Raw genomic sequence first — 22,297 nt, forward strand, 5'->3', positions numbered from 1 at the left:
TTGTTTCTTCCTTCTTTACTAATATTACCATTAACTCCACTTTGATAATCTCCACAGAAAGCTCACTGATGAACACAACCTTCCTTTCCTCTGCCTTGATAACATAGCACTGGCGGACCTACGAGTCAGCTTCAACTCCTTTCGCATTGAAGACAAGTTCTCTAAACAATCTTTTGGCACGGCCATGAGTAGCCCTTTAAGCTGTGTCCTTCAGGCACAGTCTCGGATATCATCACATGGCTCCAGTATATTGACGATATCCAAGTTTTCTACCCCAGATGTATACACATACACGAGGTCCTACATAATAACAACATAGAGCCAATAAAGTTTACACTCGAACTCAGGTAAACGTAAGTTTTCCTTTTCAGACACTTCCTTTAAAGTTTATAAGAAGCCTATGAACAAAGTCGTTCTCACACTAAGACTCTCGCACCAAAGCGGAGTGGTCATAGAATTATTCCTGAAGGCTCTGCATATTTCAAGTTCTGATTTCTTGGAAAAAATGAAACTACACTCATTAAGTATTTGTCTTCACTTCCCCTTTTATAGGGGAATCCAGACAAAGCTCAAACCACTGCACAATCCACAGACTGCTAGATTTTTTTTTTTTATTATCACACTGGCCGATTCCCACCAAGGCAGGGTGGCCCGAAAAAGAAAAACTTTCACCATCATTCACTCCATCACTGTCTTGCCAGAAGGGTGCGTTACACTACAGTTAAACTGCAACATTAACACCCCTCCTTCAGAGTGCAGGCACTGTACTTCCCATCTCCAGGACTCAAGTCCGGCCTGCCGGTTTCCCTGAATCCCTTCATAAATGTTACTTTGCTCACACTCCAACAGCACGTCAAGTATTAAAAACCATTTGTCTCCATTCACTCCTATCAAACACGCTCACGCATGCCTGCTGGAAGTCCAAGCCCCTCGCACACAAAACCTCCTTTACCCCCTCCCTCCAACCCTTCCTAGGCCGACCCCTACCCCGCCTTCCTTCCACTACAGACTGATACACTCTTAAAGTTATTCTGTTTCGCTCCATTCTCTCTACATGTCCGAACCACCTCAACAACCCTTCCTCAGCCCTCTGGACAACAGTTTTGGTAATCCCGCACCTCCTCCTAACTTCCAAACTACGAATTCTCTGCATTATATTCACACCACACATTGCCCTCAGACATGACATCTCCACTGCCTCCAGCCTTCTCCTCGCTGCAACATTCATCACCCATGCTTCACACCCATATAAGAGCGTTGGTAAAACTATACTCTCATACATTCCCCTCTTTGCCTCCAAGGACAAAGTTCTCTGTCTCCACAGACTCCTAAGTGCACCACTCACTCTTTTTCCCTCATCAATTCTATGATTCACCTCATCTTTCATAGACCCATCCGCTGACACGTCCACTCCCAAATATCTGAATACGTTCACCTCCTCCATACTCTCTCCCTCCAATCTGATATTCAATCTTTCATCACCTAATCTTTTTGTTATCCTCATAACCTTACTCTTTCCTGTATTCACCTTTAATTTTCTTCTTTTGCACACCCTACCAAATTCATCCACCAATCTCTGCAGCTTCTCTTCAGAATCTCCCAAGAGCACAGTGTCATCAGCAAAGAGCAGCTGTGACAACTCCCACCCTGTGTGTGATTCTTTATCTTTTAACTCCACGCCTCTTGCCAAGACCCTCGCATTTACTTCTCTTACAACCCCATCTATAAATATATTAAACAACCACGGTGACATCACACATCCTTGTCTAAGGCCTACTTTTACTGGGAAAAAATTTCCCTCTTTTCTACATACTCTAACTTGAGCCTCACTATCCTCGTAAAAACTCTTCACTGCTTTCAGTAACCTACCTCCTACACCATACACTTGCAACATCTGCCACATTGCCCCCCTATCCACCCTGTCATACGCCTTTTCCAAATCCATAAATGCCACAAAGACCTCTTTAGCCTTATCTAAATACTGTTCACTTATATGTTTCACTGTAAACACCTGGTCCACACACCCCCTACCTTTCCTAAAGCCTCCTTGTTCATCTGCTATCCTATTCTCCGTCTTACTCTTAATTCTTTCAATTATAACTCTACCATACACTTTACCAGGTACACTCAACAGACTTATCCCCCTATAATTTTTGCACTCTCTTTTATCCCCTTTGCCTTTATACAAAGGAACTATGCATGCTCTCTGCCAATCCCTAGGTACCTTACCCTCTTCCATACATTTATTAAATAATTGCACCAACCACTCCAAAACTATATCCCCACCTGCTTTTAACATTTCTATCTTTATCCCATCAATCCCGGCTGCCTTACCCCCTTTCATTTTACCTACTGCCTCACGAACTTCCCCCACACTCACAACTGGCTCTTCCTCACTCCTACAAGATGTTATTCCTCCTTGCCCTATACACGAAATCACAGCTTCTCTATCTTCATCAACATTTAACAATTCCTCAAAATATTCCCTCCATCTTCCCAATACCTCTAACTCTCCATTTAATAACTCTCCTCTCCTATTTTTAACTGACAAATCCATTTGTTCTCTAGGCTTCCTTAACTTGTTAATCTCACTCCAAAACTTTTTCTTATTTTCAACAAAATTTGTTGATAACAGCTCACCCACTCTCTCATTTGCTCTCTTTTTACATTGCTTCACCACTCTCTTAACCTCTCTCTTTTTCTCCATATACTCTTCCCTCCTTGCATCACTTCTACTTTGTAAAAACTTCTCATATGCTAACTTTTTCTCCCTTACTACTCTCTTTACATCATCATTCCACCAATCGCTCCTCTTCCCTCCTGCACCCACTTTCCTGTAACCACAAACTTCTGCTGAACACTCTAACACTACATTTTTAAACCTACCCCATTCCTCTTCGACCCCATTGCCTATGCTCTCATTAGCCCATCTATCCTCCAATAGCTGTTTATATCTTACCCTAACTGCCTCCTCTTTTAGTTTATAAACCTTCACCTCTCTCTTCCCTGATGCTTCTATTCTCCTTGTATCCCATCTACCTTTTACTCTCAGTGTAGCTACAACTAGAAAGTGATCTGATATATCTGTGGCCCCTCGATAAACATGTACATCCTGAAGTCTACTCAACAGTCTTTTATCTACTAATACATAATCCAACAAACTACTGTCATTTCGCCCTACATCATATCTTGTATACTTATTTATCCTCTTTTTCTTAAAATATGTATTACCTATAACTAAACCCCTTTCTATACAAAGTTCAATCAAAGGGCTCCCATTATCATTTACACCTGGCACCCCAAACTTACCTACCACACCCTCTCTAAAAGTTTCTCCTACTTTAGCATTCAGGTCCCCTACCACAATTACTCTCTCACTTGGTTCAAAGGCTCCTATACATTCACTTAACATCTCCCAAAATCTCTCTCTCTCCTCTACATTCCTCTCTTCTCCAGGTGCATACACGCTTATTATGACCCACTTCTCGCATCCAACCTTTACTTTAATCCACATAATTCTCGAATTTACACATTCATATTCTCTTTTCTCCTTCCATAACTGATCATTTAACATTACTGCTACCCCTTCCTTTGCTCTAACTCTCTCAGATACTCCAGATTTAATCCCATTTATTTCCCCCCACTGAAACTCTCCTACCCCCTTCAGCTTTGTTTCGCTTAGAGCCAGGACTTCCAACTTCTTTTCATTCATAACATCAGCAATCATCTGTTTCTTGTCATCCGCACTACATCCACGCACATTTAAACAACCCAGTTTTATAAAGTTTTTCTTCTTCTCTTTTTTAGTAAATGTATACAGGAGAAGGGGTTACTAGCCCATTGCTCCCGGCATTTTAGTCGCCTCATACGACACGCATGGCTTACGGAGGAAAGATTCTTTTCCACTTCCCCATGGACAATAGAAGAAATAAAAAAGAACAAGAGCTATTTAGAATAAGGAGAAAAACCTAGATGTATGTATATATATATATGCATGTGCGTGTCTGTGAAGTGTGACCAAAGTGTAAGTAGGAGTAGCAAGATATCCCTGTTATCTAGCGTGTTTATGAGACAGAAAAAGAAAACCAGCAATCCTACCATCATGCAAAACAGTTACAGGTTTTTGTTTCACAGTCATCTGGCAGGACGGTAGTACTTCCCTGGGTGGTTGCTGTCTACCAACCTACTACCTCTAGATGTAACCAAAAATTTATTGAGCTACACGGAGCACACGGGCTCTTACCTGAAGTAATGTCTAAGTCGCCCCTACTGTCGCTCTTCAATCGGTGACCTCGCCAAGAAAAGTCCCCATATATTGTTCCCGCTAAAAAAAAAAAAAAAAAAAAAAAAAAAAAAAAAAAAAAAAAAAAAAAATAGCGTTTCTTGTGGGCAGTACAATTTTTACGTAAGGAAAACTAGGAGAGATTTATCAAGAATTATGAACACACGGGCGCTTGCAACAGGGATGATACTAGCAACATTTCCTACACTAGAAACATGCTAAATTAATCCTACAGAGAGCCAGATTTGAGGTGCTACCAGTAACTTGAAGTCATCGCCACCTCCAACACCATTTAAAGAGCTGGCAGTTATAACACTTCCACAACCTCTGCTCATATCATCTTAACACAGTATTATGAGGCTGCCACATGACAGCAACAGGATAAATTCTTTTTCACTTTCGGAGACCTACACTCGACTACCAATACTGCTACTACTCTCTCCGGACACCCTAATACTACTCATGTATTTGAACCAATTAAGGTTCCAGGAATAAAACGTCTTCAATAAAGGTGTCCTCGGGGTATATATTCATGTCCATTTTCCTTGACATACTTGTGGATATGTACTTTCTAAATTTGAGTGGATGAGCTTCATTATCGACTGGATTAAGATCTGTGACTTTGTATTGTTGGAGCAACTTGATGACTTTGCACGCCATTGTATGTTCTTCATGAAAAAGCACTACCTCTCAGGGTCATACATGGACAAAATTCTGACAAGAAATATTTTCGTTATTTAAAATAGAAACAGTGAACGTTTCATCCTTGGAGTGTGTTAACACTGACCAGGAATCAACATTGCCCACTTAAGGGGACAGTAGTGACCCTCCAGCACATCCAGCTTCAAGGATAAAATAAACACTTTAAATAATAGGCCAGAAAACAATCAAATAGCCCAATGAATACAAAGCTGAAACTCAAAATTACTTGTACAACTAAAACACAACACTGTCATTACCTCGTCGTAAGTTGACAAATAGCTTTTGCCATTATAAATAGGGTCACAGCCAAAATAACAATAGCAGGCAAAAACTCCCCCCGGCTTCAGCACTCGTTCTACCTGCCAACAACAATAATACTTTACATTAGTGACAGAAAAAAACAAACGTAAGATTCAGGTGGTGATGCAATGAGCATGAGCCAGACACAAGTTTGTGAGCCTTTTCGTTATTAATGGAAATTTGACAGGTGAAGATGAGACTGTAAACTAAAAGGTTTGTCTTGGTGTTGATTCTCTATATTAACAAAATTCACATAATCAGCTATACATTATTTTTTTTATTTCTGAACTATGCAAAATTCGACATCCTCTGAGCTGAAGCACAGAGGAAAGATATGATCATCGAGGGCAACAAGTGTCGTAAATTTCGATGAGTGGAGATGTGTGCGGCATACCTACAGTAGCTCACCAGATGGCCGACTGGTGGTGATGTTGGTGTTGTAACACCAAGTTACGACACCAACCAAGTCACAAGACACCAACTAAGTCATGAGACACTGTCACGAGACACCAAATCACGATACACCAACCAAGTCATGTGACACCAAGCAAGTCACGAGACACCAACAAAGTCATGAGACACTAACCAAGTCACAAGACATCAACTTAGTCACAAGACACCATCTATGGGAAAAATCTAGAATCACATGCAACCTTTGCTTTTCAAAACATCATGTTACCTGTGCAAGAATAAACACTGCAACCAAAAATGACAGCTATCTAGATAGGTGTTTCTGGATCTGCAACAGGGATGTGGAACTATGGACAGATATCAGGAAAGCACTCAGGAGGTTAATAAACAATAAATACACAAAAAAGGAGGAACTATTGAATTGTCTACCTGGAATATATAGAGCATGGGAAAATAGGAGAGGAGTAAAGTCTAACACACAGAATGCCCAGTCTACAACAACTGACCCAAAAATAAGCAGATACCCACTGGAAAAAACACATGAAACAAAAACAACAGCTAGTTCAGTCCCCAGCCCTAGGGCTGACCCAGATCCAGCCCCCAGCCATTGTGAAAATCTGGATTCAGTTAAAGACTCCTCCAACGCCATAGCTCCTAGTACAGATGTAGTAGTGGAGCCCTCTTCTGGGGTAGACTCTTCTGCAGCCATCACAATCATAGCCTCTAGTACAGATGTAGTCGGGGAGTCCTCTTCCAGGAAAAATGTTGGTGTCTCTGGTTTGGCTATGGAGGACTGTAGTGCAGCTCTAGGGCCGGCACAAATTAGGAATACATCCAGCACGAATTGTGCCCAGCCAAAAACAAATTGGTGCAAATTCTATGTTTGGGGCATCTGTAAACACGGAATATCAGGGAAAACGAATGGGGCATGCAACTTTGAGCATCCCAAAAAATGCCGCGACCTCCTGTCTAAGGGAGTGTGTCGTTCTACCTCTTGCATATACTTCCACCCTGAGATGTGTCAGTCTTCAGCCCTTGAAAAACAATGTTACAATACCAATTGCACTGCATACCATCTAAAAGGGACCAGGAGGCACACACCCCATACAACACATCATAGTAGCTATGGTAGCTATGACAACACCCCAAGTGATTTTTTAGTGGTAGGAAACGAAGAAAGAAAATGGAAAGAGATAACCAAAATAGTCCACCACCTTGGAGCCTTGTTGGACTGGAGGCACAGCCAGTGGCCCCTCCGGGCTCACAGCTACTGATGCCAACAACAAAATCCCCCCAACAAACATGCAACACAACCTCATTTATATTTGCTAATATACAGGGCCTTAAGCCATCCACAAACAAAATACCTTTCATTAGTGGATTTCTAGGGGAGTTAAATGCAATGTTTGCAGCCTTCACAGAGACCCACGCAAAAGATTACTTTAACAGTGAAATATGGATACCTGGATACAACCTTTTCAGATGCGACAGAAAGAACAGGCAATAAGGGAGGGTTGGCTGTATGTCAAAGAATCTCTCATTTACACAGAGATACTGAACACCACAAATGTAGTTCAAATTCTGACAATAAAAATCGAGAACCAAAACTTAGTCATTGTGCTTGTATATAAGCCACCGGATGCAACTTCCCAACAGTTCAAAGAACAACTGTCAAAAACTGACTCCTGTCTGGAAAACTTTCCAGCCCCATCCCCAAACATCTTCCTGCTTGGTGACTTCAATCTAAGACATACAAAATGGAAGAATATAGCAAATAATGTTGTAGCAGAAATAATCCCTGGGGGTAGCTCAGATAAAAAGTCACATACACTGGAGCTGCTGAATTTCTGCAACAAACACACCCTAAGTCAGCAGATAGTGGAGCCAACAAGACTGGAGAACACACTGGACCTTATTTTCACAATTAATGAGGACCTGGTAAGGAATATAACAATATAAAAAACAACAAATTATGATCACAATCTAATCGAAGTCCAAACTTGAATGCACAGGAGTCCTGATTGGCAAGATGCATACAGCTGTGAGGGTACCTTTACCAAATTCAACTTCATCAACAAGAACATCATCTGGGATCAGGTAAACTATGCCCTAAATGAAACATGCTGGGAGGATATCTTAAATTACATGGACCCTAACCAGAGCCTCGAAAAGATCACTCTCCTGATAGCTGAAGTATATTCAAGGTATATTCCTATAAGACAAAAGAAGAAGTAAACTGGAGAGAGAGAGAGACGCTCCCTCTACAGGAGAAGACGAAGAATCATTGAGCTCCTCAAGAATGCCAGATTATCTGATACACACGTGGGGGCGTTGATCCCCGGAATGCCCTCCAGGTGTGACACAAGGCACCATCTATGTCACGAGACACCTTCTATATCACGAGACACCATCTATGTCACGAGGCACCAACTAAGTCACGAGCCACCAACTTAGTCATGAGACACCAACTCCATCACGAGACACAAACTAACTCACGAGACACAGCTTAGTCACAAGACACCAACTAAGTCACGAGACACCAACTTAGTCACGTGATAATAACCTAGTCATGAAACACCAACTTAGTCACGAGACACTAACCACGTCACGAGACACCAACTAAGTCACAAGACACCATGTTGCAACCCCTGAATGGGTCACAATGTATATGATGTATATTATATGTACATAATGTATATTACCTTTTCATATAATTTTATATTGCTTATATTTGCGATAATAGCTAAATTGTAAATGTATTGCTTTATATTATTTGACTTAGTTACTTTTGTTAGGTAGGATGTAACATTCATATAATTTTATGTGCTCATAGTTCAAGTCCTGATTGTCTAACTACTGTAATTATCGCTTGTGGCTCGTTACTCTGCCGGCTTCTCATTGTTGCTGGTCAGCAACTGTCCACAGAGCAATCACGTGATAGAGGGGGGGGGTGATCACACCTCGCCTGAAGTAGTCAGTCTGGGCTAAACTCTCTTGGTGGTTGGACATATTTCTGACAAGACGTGCCTAACTCTCCCTTATTGGCCCATGTTGGAAGATCGTCTCTGTAGCTTTCTTGTTGGTTCTATAGAACTCTGTTCACAGAACACTGTCTAGACTTAGTGATTTTCGATGTTGTACTGAGGTTGTGTGTCGCATAGACACTCTGAGCAACTCAGGTTCTGAGCTGTAGCTTCTGACCTAATTTGTACTGGTATCTGTGTACTGTCACAGTTGGGGATTTTCTAATGCTGAACTTAGATTCAGTAATATGGGAGTTTTGTGACTTTTGTGGAGGATCTGCAGATGGTCCCTACTTAGTGTCATTATATTATCTCCTTGTTCCTGATTCTGTGTCACTTTTGCTTGTTATATTGCTATTGGGCTTAGCATTCTATTTATTGTTCAAGCAGACTGTTGTGATTGCAAGTTGGTCAAGAAGTTAGCTTATTTGAGGACTTTGTCAGTCACTTGTTTAAGTCTAGTCGAGTCGTGAGACATAGCGAACTACTTAAGAGCACTTACACATACACACAAACTTATTTGTATATTGTATTATTAAATGTTAATGTACCAGACGGTACTTAAGTTATAAATGTGATATGTGCTTTCAGCACAATAATACTGTACACGAGAGAAGTGATTAATATTATTTTGATTACTGTGATTATTATTAATTTAATTTACTTTGATAATATACCTCTAGACTGTTATTAATAAATTTATTAAATTTTAATTTCTCTAGTTAGTAGCCTACCAGTTGTAATCCTGAAGCACTAATAATTCTTATTGAATTCTAATGGATAATTGGACCAGGACACTGACTACTTGTTACGAAAACCCAGTAACAGGTTGGATGCTAGCAGGGCAGTCCTTTTTAGTATTCAGTGGAGATCTCTAAGCATTTTAGAAATCGCGTTTTTTGTAACACGCCATCTATGTCACAAGACACCATCTATGTCACGAGACACCAACTTACTCACGAGACACGAACCAAGTCACGAGACACCAACTTAGCCACGAGACACCAACTAAGTCACGAGACAACCTAGTCACGAGACACCAACTAAGTCACGAGACACCAAGCCACGAGACAACAACCTAGTCACGAGACACCAACTAAGTCACGAGACACCAACTAAGTCACAAGACACCAAGTCACGAGACAACAACTTAGTCACGAGGCTTGGTCATAGACAGAACAGAGGGGGCGTTGACCCCCGGAACGCCTGACAGGTAAACAGGCAGGTAGTCACAAGTCAACAAGCTCTGGTGAGCATCTAAGGGACCTTCAATGAATCTTTACCACACTTCACTCAACCGACTCCAAATCTGCATAAAATCTGACTGGGTTAAAATCCAGCTCCTGAGCTTCTTGAAGGTATTGCAACTGCAGTGTCGTGAAGGAGCTGAGCTGCCGATTCTCTGCATCTTCGTAGTTTTGGTGTACAAGAGGCCGGGGCTCGCCGGGTCACCATCTGGAGAAGACCCGAGCCTGGACGAGACCGGCGAACCTACTACAGTACAAAGGCCAGGATTATTTGGGACGGAGGCTGCCTCTCATTCCACAACATAGTTAAATATGATACTATGCAAGAGATTCACTTAATTTTAATACCTGGGATCTCTGTAATAATAATAATAATAATCTTTATTTCTACAAGTACATGTACAAGGTATACAGGCCTAGGTGACATATCAATGACATACTACTGTATAAAAAGCTACTTGTTATGCTGAGCATTTCGGGCAACTTAGGTCAGTTTTGTCCCAGGATGCGACCCACACCAGTCGACAAACACCCAGGTACCCGTTTGAGTGATGGGTGAACATAGACAACCGGTGAAAAAAAAACACGTCTAATGTTTCCACTCCTTCGCCGGGAATCGAACCCGGAGCCTCACCGTGTGAAGCAGGAGCTTTTGCCACCAGGCCACGGGACCCCTTGTTATGCAGAGCATTTGGGCAAATTAGGTCAAGTTTGTCCCCAGGATGCGACCCACACCAGTCGCCTAACACCCAGGTACCTATTTTATTGCTAGGTGATCAGGGACAACGGGTATCTAATGTTTCCACCCATACCGGGGATCGAACCACGGACCTCAATGTGTGAGCTGAATGCGTTAGCAATCGAGCTACGGGACACCTCATGATATAATTCATGACTCTACTCCAACACGTATCCTTCTGAAATTTAATAATAATTTGTAAATTTAAATTGTTGTACCTCTTTATAGAAAGTCTCCATATTAAACCAGTGAACAGAAGCACAGCAAGTGAGCAACTCAACTGACTCATCCTCCACTGGCAGGTGCTCGGCTAATCCATGTCTGTGAAAAATAAAGTCATCAATATTTTTCATACTGTTACAAAATAAGGATTGAATAAATAATTAACGCTTTATGAAAAATTAAATTTACCTGGATGTAACTCATAAGATACATACCAGTGAATGGTAACAAAGATAATTATTCTTTATCAAAGTTACAGAGACAAGTAGGAATTTTAGGACAATTAGGTCGCAAAAAAATGTCCCTCTTCGATACCTACTACAATCTATCTCTCCACAAGTCACTGTGGACCTATATTAATTTCAAATGAAATATACATCACCAGGAATTCTGGTAAAACATTAATATAAATATGTGGACTGTATATTAAATTTAAAAAATTAATACATATACATTGAAGGAGAATTTATCTTAATACCATTCACCAATTAATCTGGAGATTACGGTGTGTCAAACACAAAACCACCTGCCTAAATTATGAAGAAAATACTGGCCAGAATTTCAACATAAATATAGACATCACTCAGCTGTGGTAATATCCTGTTTCTAATTACGGAGTCCTGTCCAGTCGCCTAATTCTCACGTTCTGCAAGACTGCAATTCCAACAATTTTGGCTCCTATTTGAGAGGTTTTAAGCCCAATATAACCTCTAGAGCGACGAAAATTCTTCTGATTTTCACTAACGTTTGTCTCGGTCAATTCAAAACAATGGCGACTCTTCCCCAGCGACGCTCACCCATTTCACTGGTTCTTTATTTATTTACAAATTAATTTTTATTACCGACAATATATTCCATCAATTTACATACAAAATACAGTGTATTTTGGGAAAATATACAGTGTTTTCCACACGCTTTCCTGAGAGATAAGGAACAATAATAATAATAATAATAATAATAATAATAAATCTTTTTTATAAAAGCACATATATAAGGTATACAGACCTAGATGACATCAATAAAATACTATACAGAAAATCCCTGTTTTGCAGAGCATTTCGGGCAAATTAGATTAATTTTGTCCCCAGGATGCGACCCACACAAGCCGGCTAACACCCAGGTACCTATTTATTTACTGCTAGGTAGATTTTTTAGATTTTCCCACCGAGGTGGCTAGTTTATTGTGCACCCCATATCCATCCTGTGGACGGTAGCGCGAGAGCATATGGATACACAAAAGGTCTAGGAACTAGGCTCCACAAGGGTTAACAGGTGTCCATTTAGATTTATATCTACAGTTCACTTATCTGTTACAAGCAAATTTAGGAAATTTGCTTAGTATATCTGGTATCTCATTTTCATTAATATGATATCTTGACATGTCACAGGTTATTATATTGTGTATCTCTATATTCTTCAAGTGAACAGTTAAGCACATAGTGTTCAACAGTGACCATATGTTTGACCACATAATTTGTATTTAGTTTGATCATCATCTGTGTGTCTGCCAAACTGCCAGAAGTACTTGTAACCAAGCCTAAGCCTGGCCACTACAACAGTTAGTCTGATCGCATTGCAAGTTGCTCCATAAACATATTTATCTACGGGCTACAGATCTACTCAGACTTCTAATTGCATTCCTATAACATTCAGGGGACAGGGACAGTAGGTGCATTAAGAAAACACCCCCTGATGTTTCCACCCATACCAAGGATCGAACCACGGACCTCAGTGTGTGAGCTGAGTGCGCTAGCTACAACTGCAGCCCCACTTGTAGATGAAGAGGTCGTGTATCATCCTTACGAGGAAAACTTCAACCGGTAGTATATATGATAGTGAAGGCCGGACTCACCAAGTGTTTATTACCCGTCAGGGGCTGTAACTGTTTTGTGTTTGAAGACGACCTTAGACTTACAGACTCTCATGTGTTGCAACCCCAAGTTGCCACAGAATGACTAGGTGCCAAATATCTCATGTTATTTACTGGGAGGCACTTAGCTTCCCATTAAATAACAGTAAATAACCGGTATGCCAGCCTTCCGCTGGCTTACCGGTCCGTTTCCTTTAAAAATTATGGGTACGATTATAACCATTTTTTTTAATAGCTAAGAGGTGGTAGTGAAGGAAAACACGCAGTGAGTCACAGGGGTTGTGGTGGAGTGTCGCCAGGGTCAGCATGGGAAGCCCCAATGTTTGTCCTCTTATATCATTGTGGTCAAGGTTAATGGTTGTCACTGAGTGTGAGGACGTTGGTATGTCTGTGTGTGTTGTGGGAGAGTAGGACGAGATAATGTACTGCTGCCCATCCGCTTAATAACAATAATTCACTGTTGCTAAGACAGTCAAATGAGTGACTGAAAACAAACCTTAATGAACGACATAGATTTTTCTAGAGTGTTCGATGGGCCCTCTTTTATGTTACTGCAGTGGTTCCCAAACTGGGGGTAAATTACCCCCTGGGGGTAATTTAACCATTTTTGGGGGGTAATGGAGGGGTGACAGAAAAAAAGTTATGAATTCTGAAAATCAAGAAAACAATGCGGTACCCGGTATGAGGATTATTGTTAACTTTGTCTTAGTATATAAAGTTGTAAAGTAAACCTATTATAAGTAATAAAGTTAAACCAAATAACAATAAACATCAAAAACTAATATACAGTATTAGAAAAGAAGAAATATATAGCTAAGTGTGTGGAAACCCAAAAGTATTTTGACAAGTATGCTTCAGGACAAAAGTCACTCAGTAGCCCAGATCGACCTGTCCAGTACGCGTCACTCACTTCCTGAGGCTGCCTCTATTTCACACTGTCAGTTTATCTGTGAGCAACAGCCGAGGTAGACATAAGCTGGTATGTATGTGTACTGCCCTGTGCAGTATATAGTTAGTATTTACCCACTGTTACTGTGAATTTGTAGCTATTACTAATTTTATATATAATGTATGTGTGGTTCTTACGTTTTCAATGGTTTTGCTAGGATTAGCAGAGTATGCGAGGCTGTATATGTTCACGTTTAGCCATATATATCAATAATAACAACATTTTGTGAAAGGGGTAACATGCTTTATGTGGCATGTTAAATTGGGTAACAAGCTGAAAAAGTTTGGGCACACGGCGAGGGCCTGGGTTCGATTCCCAGCCAGAGTAGAAACATTGGACGTGTTTCTTTCCACCTGTTGTCTATGTTCCCCATCAGTAAAATGGGTACCTGGGTGTCAGTCGACTGGTGTGGGTCGCATCCTGGGACACTAACCTAAGGAGGCCTGGTCACAGACCGGGCCGCGGGGGCGTTGACCCCCGGAACTCTCTCCAGGTAAACTCCAGGTATACTAAGGCAGGGCAAGTCAGTCTCAACAACAGTGAGACGTAAGAGCAGACCCTGGGTCAGGTCACATTCCCCACTTTAGCAAGCAGGTGCCAGCCAGTTTTATCTAATATTTGTTTAATATTGTATACAGTATCGGAATATACCTTTAGTTAATTAAGAGATTTAGTTAATTAAGAGAGGGAAACACAGGAGACATCGTCAAATCAACAATACAAAACTCCAAGGTTATAGGACGGTTATCCCTCAGTGCCACTCGTGGGAAAGAAGTGAATAGTTAAACAGCCAAGGTTAATGTTTTAGTAGCTGACCTATATTCTGCTGACCAGTGTACAGTGAGAGAATCAGTGGAGAAAACGCCAAATATATCTATAAACTCAAGGAAAGTCAGGTTGTAGGTGTCGTTTACTTCCCTCAGTGTTTTAAAAATGGCTGAGTCAGCAGACCAGGTCAGGAGTCAACAACACGACACAACCCCCGATAAATGGAACTGAGGGGGATTTGGAAGGATAAAACCATTGATTAAACCTTTCTGGTCTACCAGAATGGAAAGGAGTTAGAAGTTAATAGGTGAAACCGGACTGTGAAGTGAGGCGGGAAGGGGAGTGTGTAATAAGGGGTTAACTGAAAGGGGTGTGTGAAGTTAAGGGAAAAGTGGGCAGTGAAGAGGGTTTTGAAGAAAATTTACTAGTAATTCAGTGGTGATTGCTAAAGCAGATACTAGGGTGTACTAGGTGACTGGAAAAGAGAAATAAATATTATTGTATATGAGTAAAAGAGCAAAGAGTGAAAATGGCAGGCATTAGGGGGGTACAGGCTGCCATAATTATATTTATCTTTCTTCTTCAATTCCATGAAGAAAGAAATCAGTCATGGGGGCTGGAAAAGGTGGAGTAACAGCGCCCAACAGCTGCCATCCTACCAGAAAAGTAAATGTCACTATCACCGCAAGGTATGGCAACACCGCATACCCAAACAAAAACAGTGGCACACAACTCTTATTGTAGCACTCTTAAGTGGTGATATCCAAATTAATCCAGGGCCTCAAACTATTGTGCAGAGGCAAAACAGACAGATAAATGACCTGGAGTTTACCTGGAGAGAGTTCCGGGGGTCAACGCCCCTGCGGCCCGGTCTGTGACCAGGCCTCCTGGTGGATCAGAGCCTGATCAACCAGGCTGTTGCTGCTGGCTGCACGCAAACCAACGTACGAGCCACAGCCCGGCTGATCAGGAACTGACTTTAGGTGCTTGTCCAGTGCCAGCTTGAATAGTGATAATGATAGTGATAATGACGGTCTAGTAGCTAGGAATGATAACCTTAACTCCATATGTAATGCATACATAGGTCAATGTGAGACAATACAGCCATTATTATCTCAAACACTACCAAACAGGTACATACACTGTACTAAAGTACGCATGAAAAACAGTGTAAAATGTGTAAGGGGTGGGTGCATGATGGATGAATGTACAATTATAGCAACGGTGCCAGAATTCACTTTGTGTGTAACAAATGCACTTTGGCACAGTTACTCTTTAGCAATGATGACATTAATTTACCTAATTTTAATACATATGACCCATTGCCATATATTGATGATTATAATTGTTTTATGAAAACAGGCCTTCACTTTATTCATGATGAATGGTTTGAAAAACCGACAAGTTGAAGATTGAGACACTTATGCAGCATATGGGAATCTTTATTCAGGAAACGTTTCGCCACACAGTGGCTTCATCAGTCCAATACAAAGAGGAAGGCATAAGGAGAGGAGGAGTATGAGGTAATCAGTCCCTCAGCCTGGAGTCGATGTGTTCAGTCCATCAATCTTGTAGAATGTACAGCATAGGGCCGTAGACGTGGCTTATATACTGTAGTGAGGTGAGGTGAAGCAGGCGGAGGCGAGGTCATAGTGGTACCATCCACTAGTCGAAGTAGGTCTTCGTCCAAAGGTTGAACAAGTGTTGAAGAATTCTTTGTAACAAGATCCCATGATGCTGCAGTGTCTGACAGTTGTGATGAATGGTTTGAAAAACCGACAAGTTGAAGATTGAGACACTTATGCAGCATATGGGAATCTTTATTCAGGAAACGTTCCGCCACACAGTGGCTTCATCAGTCCAATACAAAGAGGAAGGCGTAAGGAGAGGAGGAGTATGAGGTAATCAGTCCCTCAGCCTGGAGTCGTGTTCAGTCCATCAATCTTGTAGAATGTACAGCATAGGGCCGTAGACGTGGCTTATATACTGTAGTGAGGTGAGGTGAAGCAGGCGGAGGCGAGGTCATAGTGGTACCATCCACTAGTCGAAGTAGGTCTTCGTCCAAAGGTTGAACAACTTGTCGGTTTTTCAAACCATTCATCACAACTGTCAGCGTCAGACACTGCAGCATCATGGGATCTTGTTACAAAGAATTCTTCAACACTTGTTCAACCTTTGGACAAAGACCTACTTCGACTAGTGGATGGTACCACTATGACCCCGCCTCCGCCTGCTTCACCTCACCTCACTACAGTATATAAGCCACGTCTACGGCCCTATGCTGTACATTCTACAAGATTGATGGACTGAACACATCGACTCCAGGCTGAGGGACTGATTACCTCATACTCCTCCTCTCCTTACGCCTTCCTCTTTGTATTGGACTGATGAAGCCACTGTGTGGCGAAACGTTTCTCCAATAGGATTAACGCCAATTGTTTGATAATCTACTGCTTTATTATACATATTGTGTGTGGTAATATTGATTTACGGTAATGACATTGTAATTTGGAGTTTTACTCTAATAAATACATGTATTTGCTCCAACTTGTTTTCTAGGTGCCTTGCACTGCATAGTGTTGACGCTGTGATCATGACCATGACTGCAACACTACACAATACCATGACTACAACACTACACAATACCATGACTACAACACTACACAATACTATGACTACAACACTACACAATACCATGACTACAACACTACACAATACCATGACTACAACACTACACAATACCATGACTACAACACTACACAATACTATGACTACAACACTACACAATACCATGACTACAACACTACATAATACCATGACTACAACACTACACAATACCAGGACTACAACACTACACAATACCATGACTACAACACTACACAAAACCATGACTACAACACTACACAATACCATGACTACAACACTACACAATACCAGGACTACAACACTACACAATACCATGACTACAACACTACACACAATACCATGACTACAACACTACATAATACCATGTCTACAACACTACACAATACCATGACTACAACACTACACAATAGCACAACTACAACACACAAGTGACCTTGACTTAAAGAAGAAAACTTATGACGACGTTTCGGTCCGTCCTGGTCTATTGTCAAGTCACTACAGAGAGAAAAAAAAGAAAACCAGAAAGTAGGTTGGGAGAAAAGAGGGGAGAAAAGGGAGTAGTAGTAGTAATGGCAGTAGAATCTTCATTAGTAGTAGTAGTAGTAGTAGTAGTAGTAGTAGTAGTAGTAGTAGTAGTAGTAATGATAGCAGCAGTAGTAGCATATTTTATATGCACACCTATGATAGACATTTCTATACAACATCAGAGATACTAACTTGAAGATGACATTGTGGTGTGTACAGCTCTTAGTAGCAAGTTGCACCTGTTCCTGACTAACATCAACACCAATAACTTGCTGAAAGTAGTTGGTGTACATGTTAGTGTTCTGCCCTGAGCCACAACCCACGTCCACACACAGCTGTAGTGGCTCCACCTGTGAGAAGTTAACATTGTTAGTGTTCTGCCCTGAGCCACAACCCACGTCCACACACAGCTGTAGTGGTTCCACCTGTGAGAAGTTAACAATGTTAGTGTTCTGCCCTGAGCCACAACCCACGTCCACACACAGCTGTAGTGGTTCCACCTGTGAGAAGTTAACAATGTTAGTGTTCTGCCCTGAGCCACAACCCACGTCCACACACAGCTGTAGTGGCTCCACCTGTGAGAAGTTAACATTGTTAGTGTTCTGCCCTGAGCCACAACCCACGTCCACACACAGCTGTAGTGGTTCCACCTGTGAGAAGTTAACAATGTTAGTGTTCTGCCCTGAGCCACAACCCACGTCCACACACAGCTGTAGTGGCTCCACCTGTGAGAAGTTAACAATGTTAGTGTTCTGCCCTGAGCCACAACCCACGTCCACACACAGCTGTAGTGGTTCCACCTGTGAGAAGTTAACAATGTTAGTGTTCTGCCCTGAGCCACAACCCACGTCCACACACAGCTGTAGTGGCTCCACCTGTGAGAAGTTAACAATGTTAGCGTTCTGCCCTGAGCCACAACCCACGTCCACACACAGCTGTAGTGGCTCCACCTGTGAGAAGTTAACAATGTTAGTGTTCTGCCCTGAGCCACAACCCACGTCCACACACAGCTGTAGTGGCTCCACCTGTGAGAAGTTAACAATGTTAGTGTTCTGCCCTGAGCCACAACCCACGTCCACACACAGCTGTAGTGGCTCCACCTGTGAGAAGTTAACAATGTTAGCGTTCTGCCCTGAGCCACAACCCACGTCCACACACAGCTGTAGTGGCTCCACCTGTGAGACGTTAACAATGTTAGTGTTCTGCCCTGAGCCCCACCCCACGTCCACACACAGCTGTAATGGCTCCACCTGTGAGAAGTTAACAATGTTAGTGTTCTGTCCTGAGCCACAACCCACGTCCACACACAGCTGTAGTGGCTCCACCTGTGAGAAGTTAACAATGTTAGTGTTCTGCCCTGAGCCACAACCCACGTCCACACACAGCTGTAGTGGCTCCACCTGTGAGAAGTTAACAATGTTAGTGTTCTGCCCTGGGCCACAACCCACGTCCACACACAGCTGTAGTGGCTTCACCTGTGAGACGTTAACAATGTTAGTGTTCTGCCCTGAGCCACAACCCACGTCCACACACAGCTGTAGTGGCTCCACCTGTGAGAAGTTAACAATGTTAGTGTTCTGCCCTGAGCCACAACCCACGTCCACACACAGCTGTAGTGGCTCCACCTGTGAGAAGTTAACAATGTTAGCGTTCTGCCCTGAGCCACAACCCACGTCCACACACAGCTGTAGTGGCTCCACCTGTGAGAAGTTAACAATGTTAGTGTTCTGCCCTGAGCCACAACCCACGTCCACACACAGCTGTAGTGGTTCCACCTGTGAGAAGTTAACAATGTTAGTGTTCTGCCCTGAGCCACAACCCACGTCCACACACAGCTGTAGTGGCTCCACCTGTGAGAAGTTAACAATGTTAGTGTTCTGCCCTGAGCCACAACCCACGTCCACACACAGCTGTAGTGGCCCCACCCGTGAGAAGTTAACATTGTTAGTGTTCTGCCCTGAGCCACAACCCACGTCCACACACAGCTGTAGTGGCCCCACCCGTGAGAAGTTAACAATGTTTGCAAGTACCAAAACTATCTTTTGCTAGCTAGTACCAACTACCTCATTTTTTATTTTACTTTTTATTGTGCAATAAACTGCTCAACTTATTTAATATTACAAATCAGATCTTACTCCTAAACCAATATTATCTCATAGTGACTATCTGTCCATTTAACTTGTTTACCATTACTTAATTGTAGTCCCTTATATATTTTTTGTCCTTTATTTTAGCTTCATATAACTACCTTAGATCATATATTCGCAATTGTTAAACTAATCAAGGTGCTATTCTCAGGTGCTAAAGTTAATAAGTTCACTATTTTGCCATTATACTCCAAAGCTCATTTATTTGATTACCACTTTATTGTTCACCACAACTTATATTAGTCCCTTTTATACTATAATTTTATATTATAATTCTAACTTTAAAGAATTACCTTTAAAGTACTACCTACTATCATATTCCCAAGCTCCATTATTTGATCATCACTTTATTTGTTCACCACAAATTATTTTAGTCCCTTTTATATTGTCTCCTTTATTTTAGCTTTAAAAAACTACCTTAGCTCATTATTTTTTACATTTGTTAAATAATTCAAGTGCTATTTTTTTTTAGCTTTAGAATATTTACTTTATTTTTTACTTAATTCTAACTATAGATTCACTACAAATCTTATGATTACAAGCATTGATCCTGATACCAACCTCTTATTTAATGACTTAAATGAATCAAACAGTTACTGTAATTACTACACAGCAGAACAATCAAAGGCACTTCTCAGAGCCAACAACAACATAACTATCTTTAACTACAATATCAGATCTTTAAGCAAGCATTATGATGACCTCCTAGCATTACTAAATTCCTTGCATGCCAATATGTCCATCATTACACTAACTGAAACCTGGCTAAAGCCTGATACTACAGATGTCTATGCCATTCCTGGTTACACAGCCATACACAACTGTAGGCCAGACCAGCAAGGGGGTGGCACAGCTATATACTACTCAGACCAACTATAATGTATCACTAATACTTGCACAAGGGATGAACATGGGGAATACAAGTAGTCGATTTTTCCACTGAGCGGTGTATCCGGTTTAGGGGCCTTCCACTGAGCGGTGTATCCGGTATAGGGCCTTCCACTGAGCGGTGTATCCGGTTTAGGGTCTTCCACTGAGCGGTGTATCCGGTCTAGGACCAGCAGCTGGAGGGTCACCTTTTCACACCTAGGTGTTACTTCCGGTTTTGACCATGACCTCGCCCTCGAGACTACCTCACCCTTGACCCCCCAACCAGTACCCCCACCCACGACCCCCCCTTCGCGACCCCCGCCCCGCGCGCCCGCGCGCCCGCGCGCCCGCCCGCGCCCTTCGCGACCCCCGCCCGCGCGCCCGCCCGCGCGCCCCGCCCCGCCCGCGCGCCCGCCCGCGCCCTTCGCGAGCCCCGCTCCTTCTGCTGCGCCTTCTGCAGCGTCGTCCGGATCGCCCCCGCGCCTCGAATTTTTTCCGATTTTTTTCGAATTTTTTTTGAATTTCATTTTCTTGTGCTCTCCATCTCCTCGGATCAAGGTTTTTGGATTCCCCCATATGGGGTTTTTCGAAATTCTCCATCTCCTCAGATCAAATTTTTTGGGTACCCCTCCTTTCACCCCCATCCCCAAACAATTTCTCGATATTACCAAGTTTTTGGATTCCCCCCTATGGGGGTTTCGAAAGTCTCCATCTCCTTGGATCAAGTTTTTTTTGGGTACCCCGCCTTTCACCCCAAATTTTCTCGACAATACCATGACTCCATCTCCTCGGATCAAGTTTTTTGGATCCCCCCTATGGGGTTTTCGAAATTCTCCATCTCCTTGGATCAAATTTTTGGATTACCCCTCCCACTTTCACCCCAAATTTTCTCGACAATACCATGACTCCATCTCCTCAGATCAAATTTTTAAGGTTCCCCCTCCCACTTTCACCCCCCCCAATCCCAAAAATTTCTCGATAATACAAGTTTTTGGATTCCCCCCCCTATGGGGGTTTTGAATTTCTTATGATCACCTTGGATCAAATTTTTGGATTACCCCTCCCACTTTCACCCACCCCCCAACCTCAAATTTTTCTCGATAATACCAAGTTTTTGGATTCCCTCCTATGGGGTTTTCGAAATTCCTCGGATCAAAGTTTTTGGAATCCCCCCTCTGGGGGTAAGCATTCAAAATAGACTCCTCCTATGGGGCATGCTTACTACAGGTCTAAACATCTTCCCCTTATTATTTTAAAATGAACTAAAACCTTCCTCTCATTAAGTTAAATGAACTAAGAAGGGTGTTTACTCGGCGGTCAGTGACGTCACACATACAAGCTAAATCTTGTCGGCTTACCCCTATGTCAGTGACGTCACGTGATGACCGCGCACACAGGTTGAATCTTGTCTACCCTTTTACCCACCCTCCCAAACCCTCACACTCCAACCAACACCTCACAATTTTCACTCATAACCCCCAATTTTTCTCGTTTTAACCCTTTTAGTTCATTAAAGTTAATAAGGGGATACATGCATCAGAAAGTCACCACATCGCTTACATCCACTTTCGTTAAATTCACTACTCACAATTTTAC

General features: G+C 42.1%; 1 protein-coding gene across 1 annotated transcript in view; it reads right to left on the bottom strand.

Annotated features, from left to right (window-relative positions):
- The window catches only part of LOC138854326 (uncharacterized), a 45,725-nt gene that overhangs the window by 20,765 nt on the left and 2,663 nt on the right, over positions 1-22,297 (bottom strand). The window contains exons 2-4 of the mRNA XM_070096769.1: positions 17,877-19,534; positions 10,923-11,025; positions 5,242-5,343 (exon numbers count right to left, since the gene is read on the bottom strand). Of these exons, the coding sequence (XP_069952870.1) occupies positions 5,242-5,343; positions 10,923-11,025; positions 17,877-19,534 (1,863 nt within the window). The remainder of the gene's footprint in view (positions 1-5,241; positions 5,344-10,922; positions 11,026-17,876; positions 19,535-22,297) is intronic.

Source organism: Cherax quadricarinatus, chromosome 55, assembly GCF_038502225.1.
Source record: "Cherax quadricarinatus isolate ZL_2023a chromosome 55, ASM3850222v1, whole genome shotgun sequence".
NCBI classification, from domain to species: Eukaryota; Metazoa; Arthropoda; class Malacostraca; order Decapoda; family Parastacidae; genus Cherax; species Cherax quadricarinatus.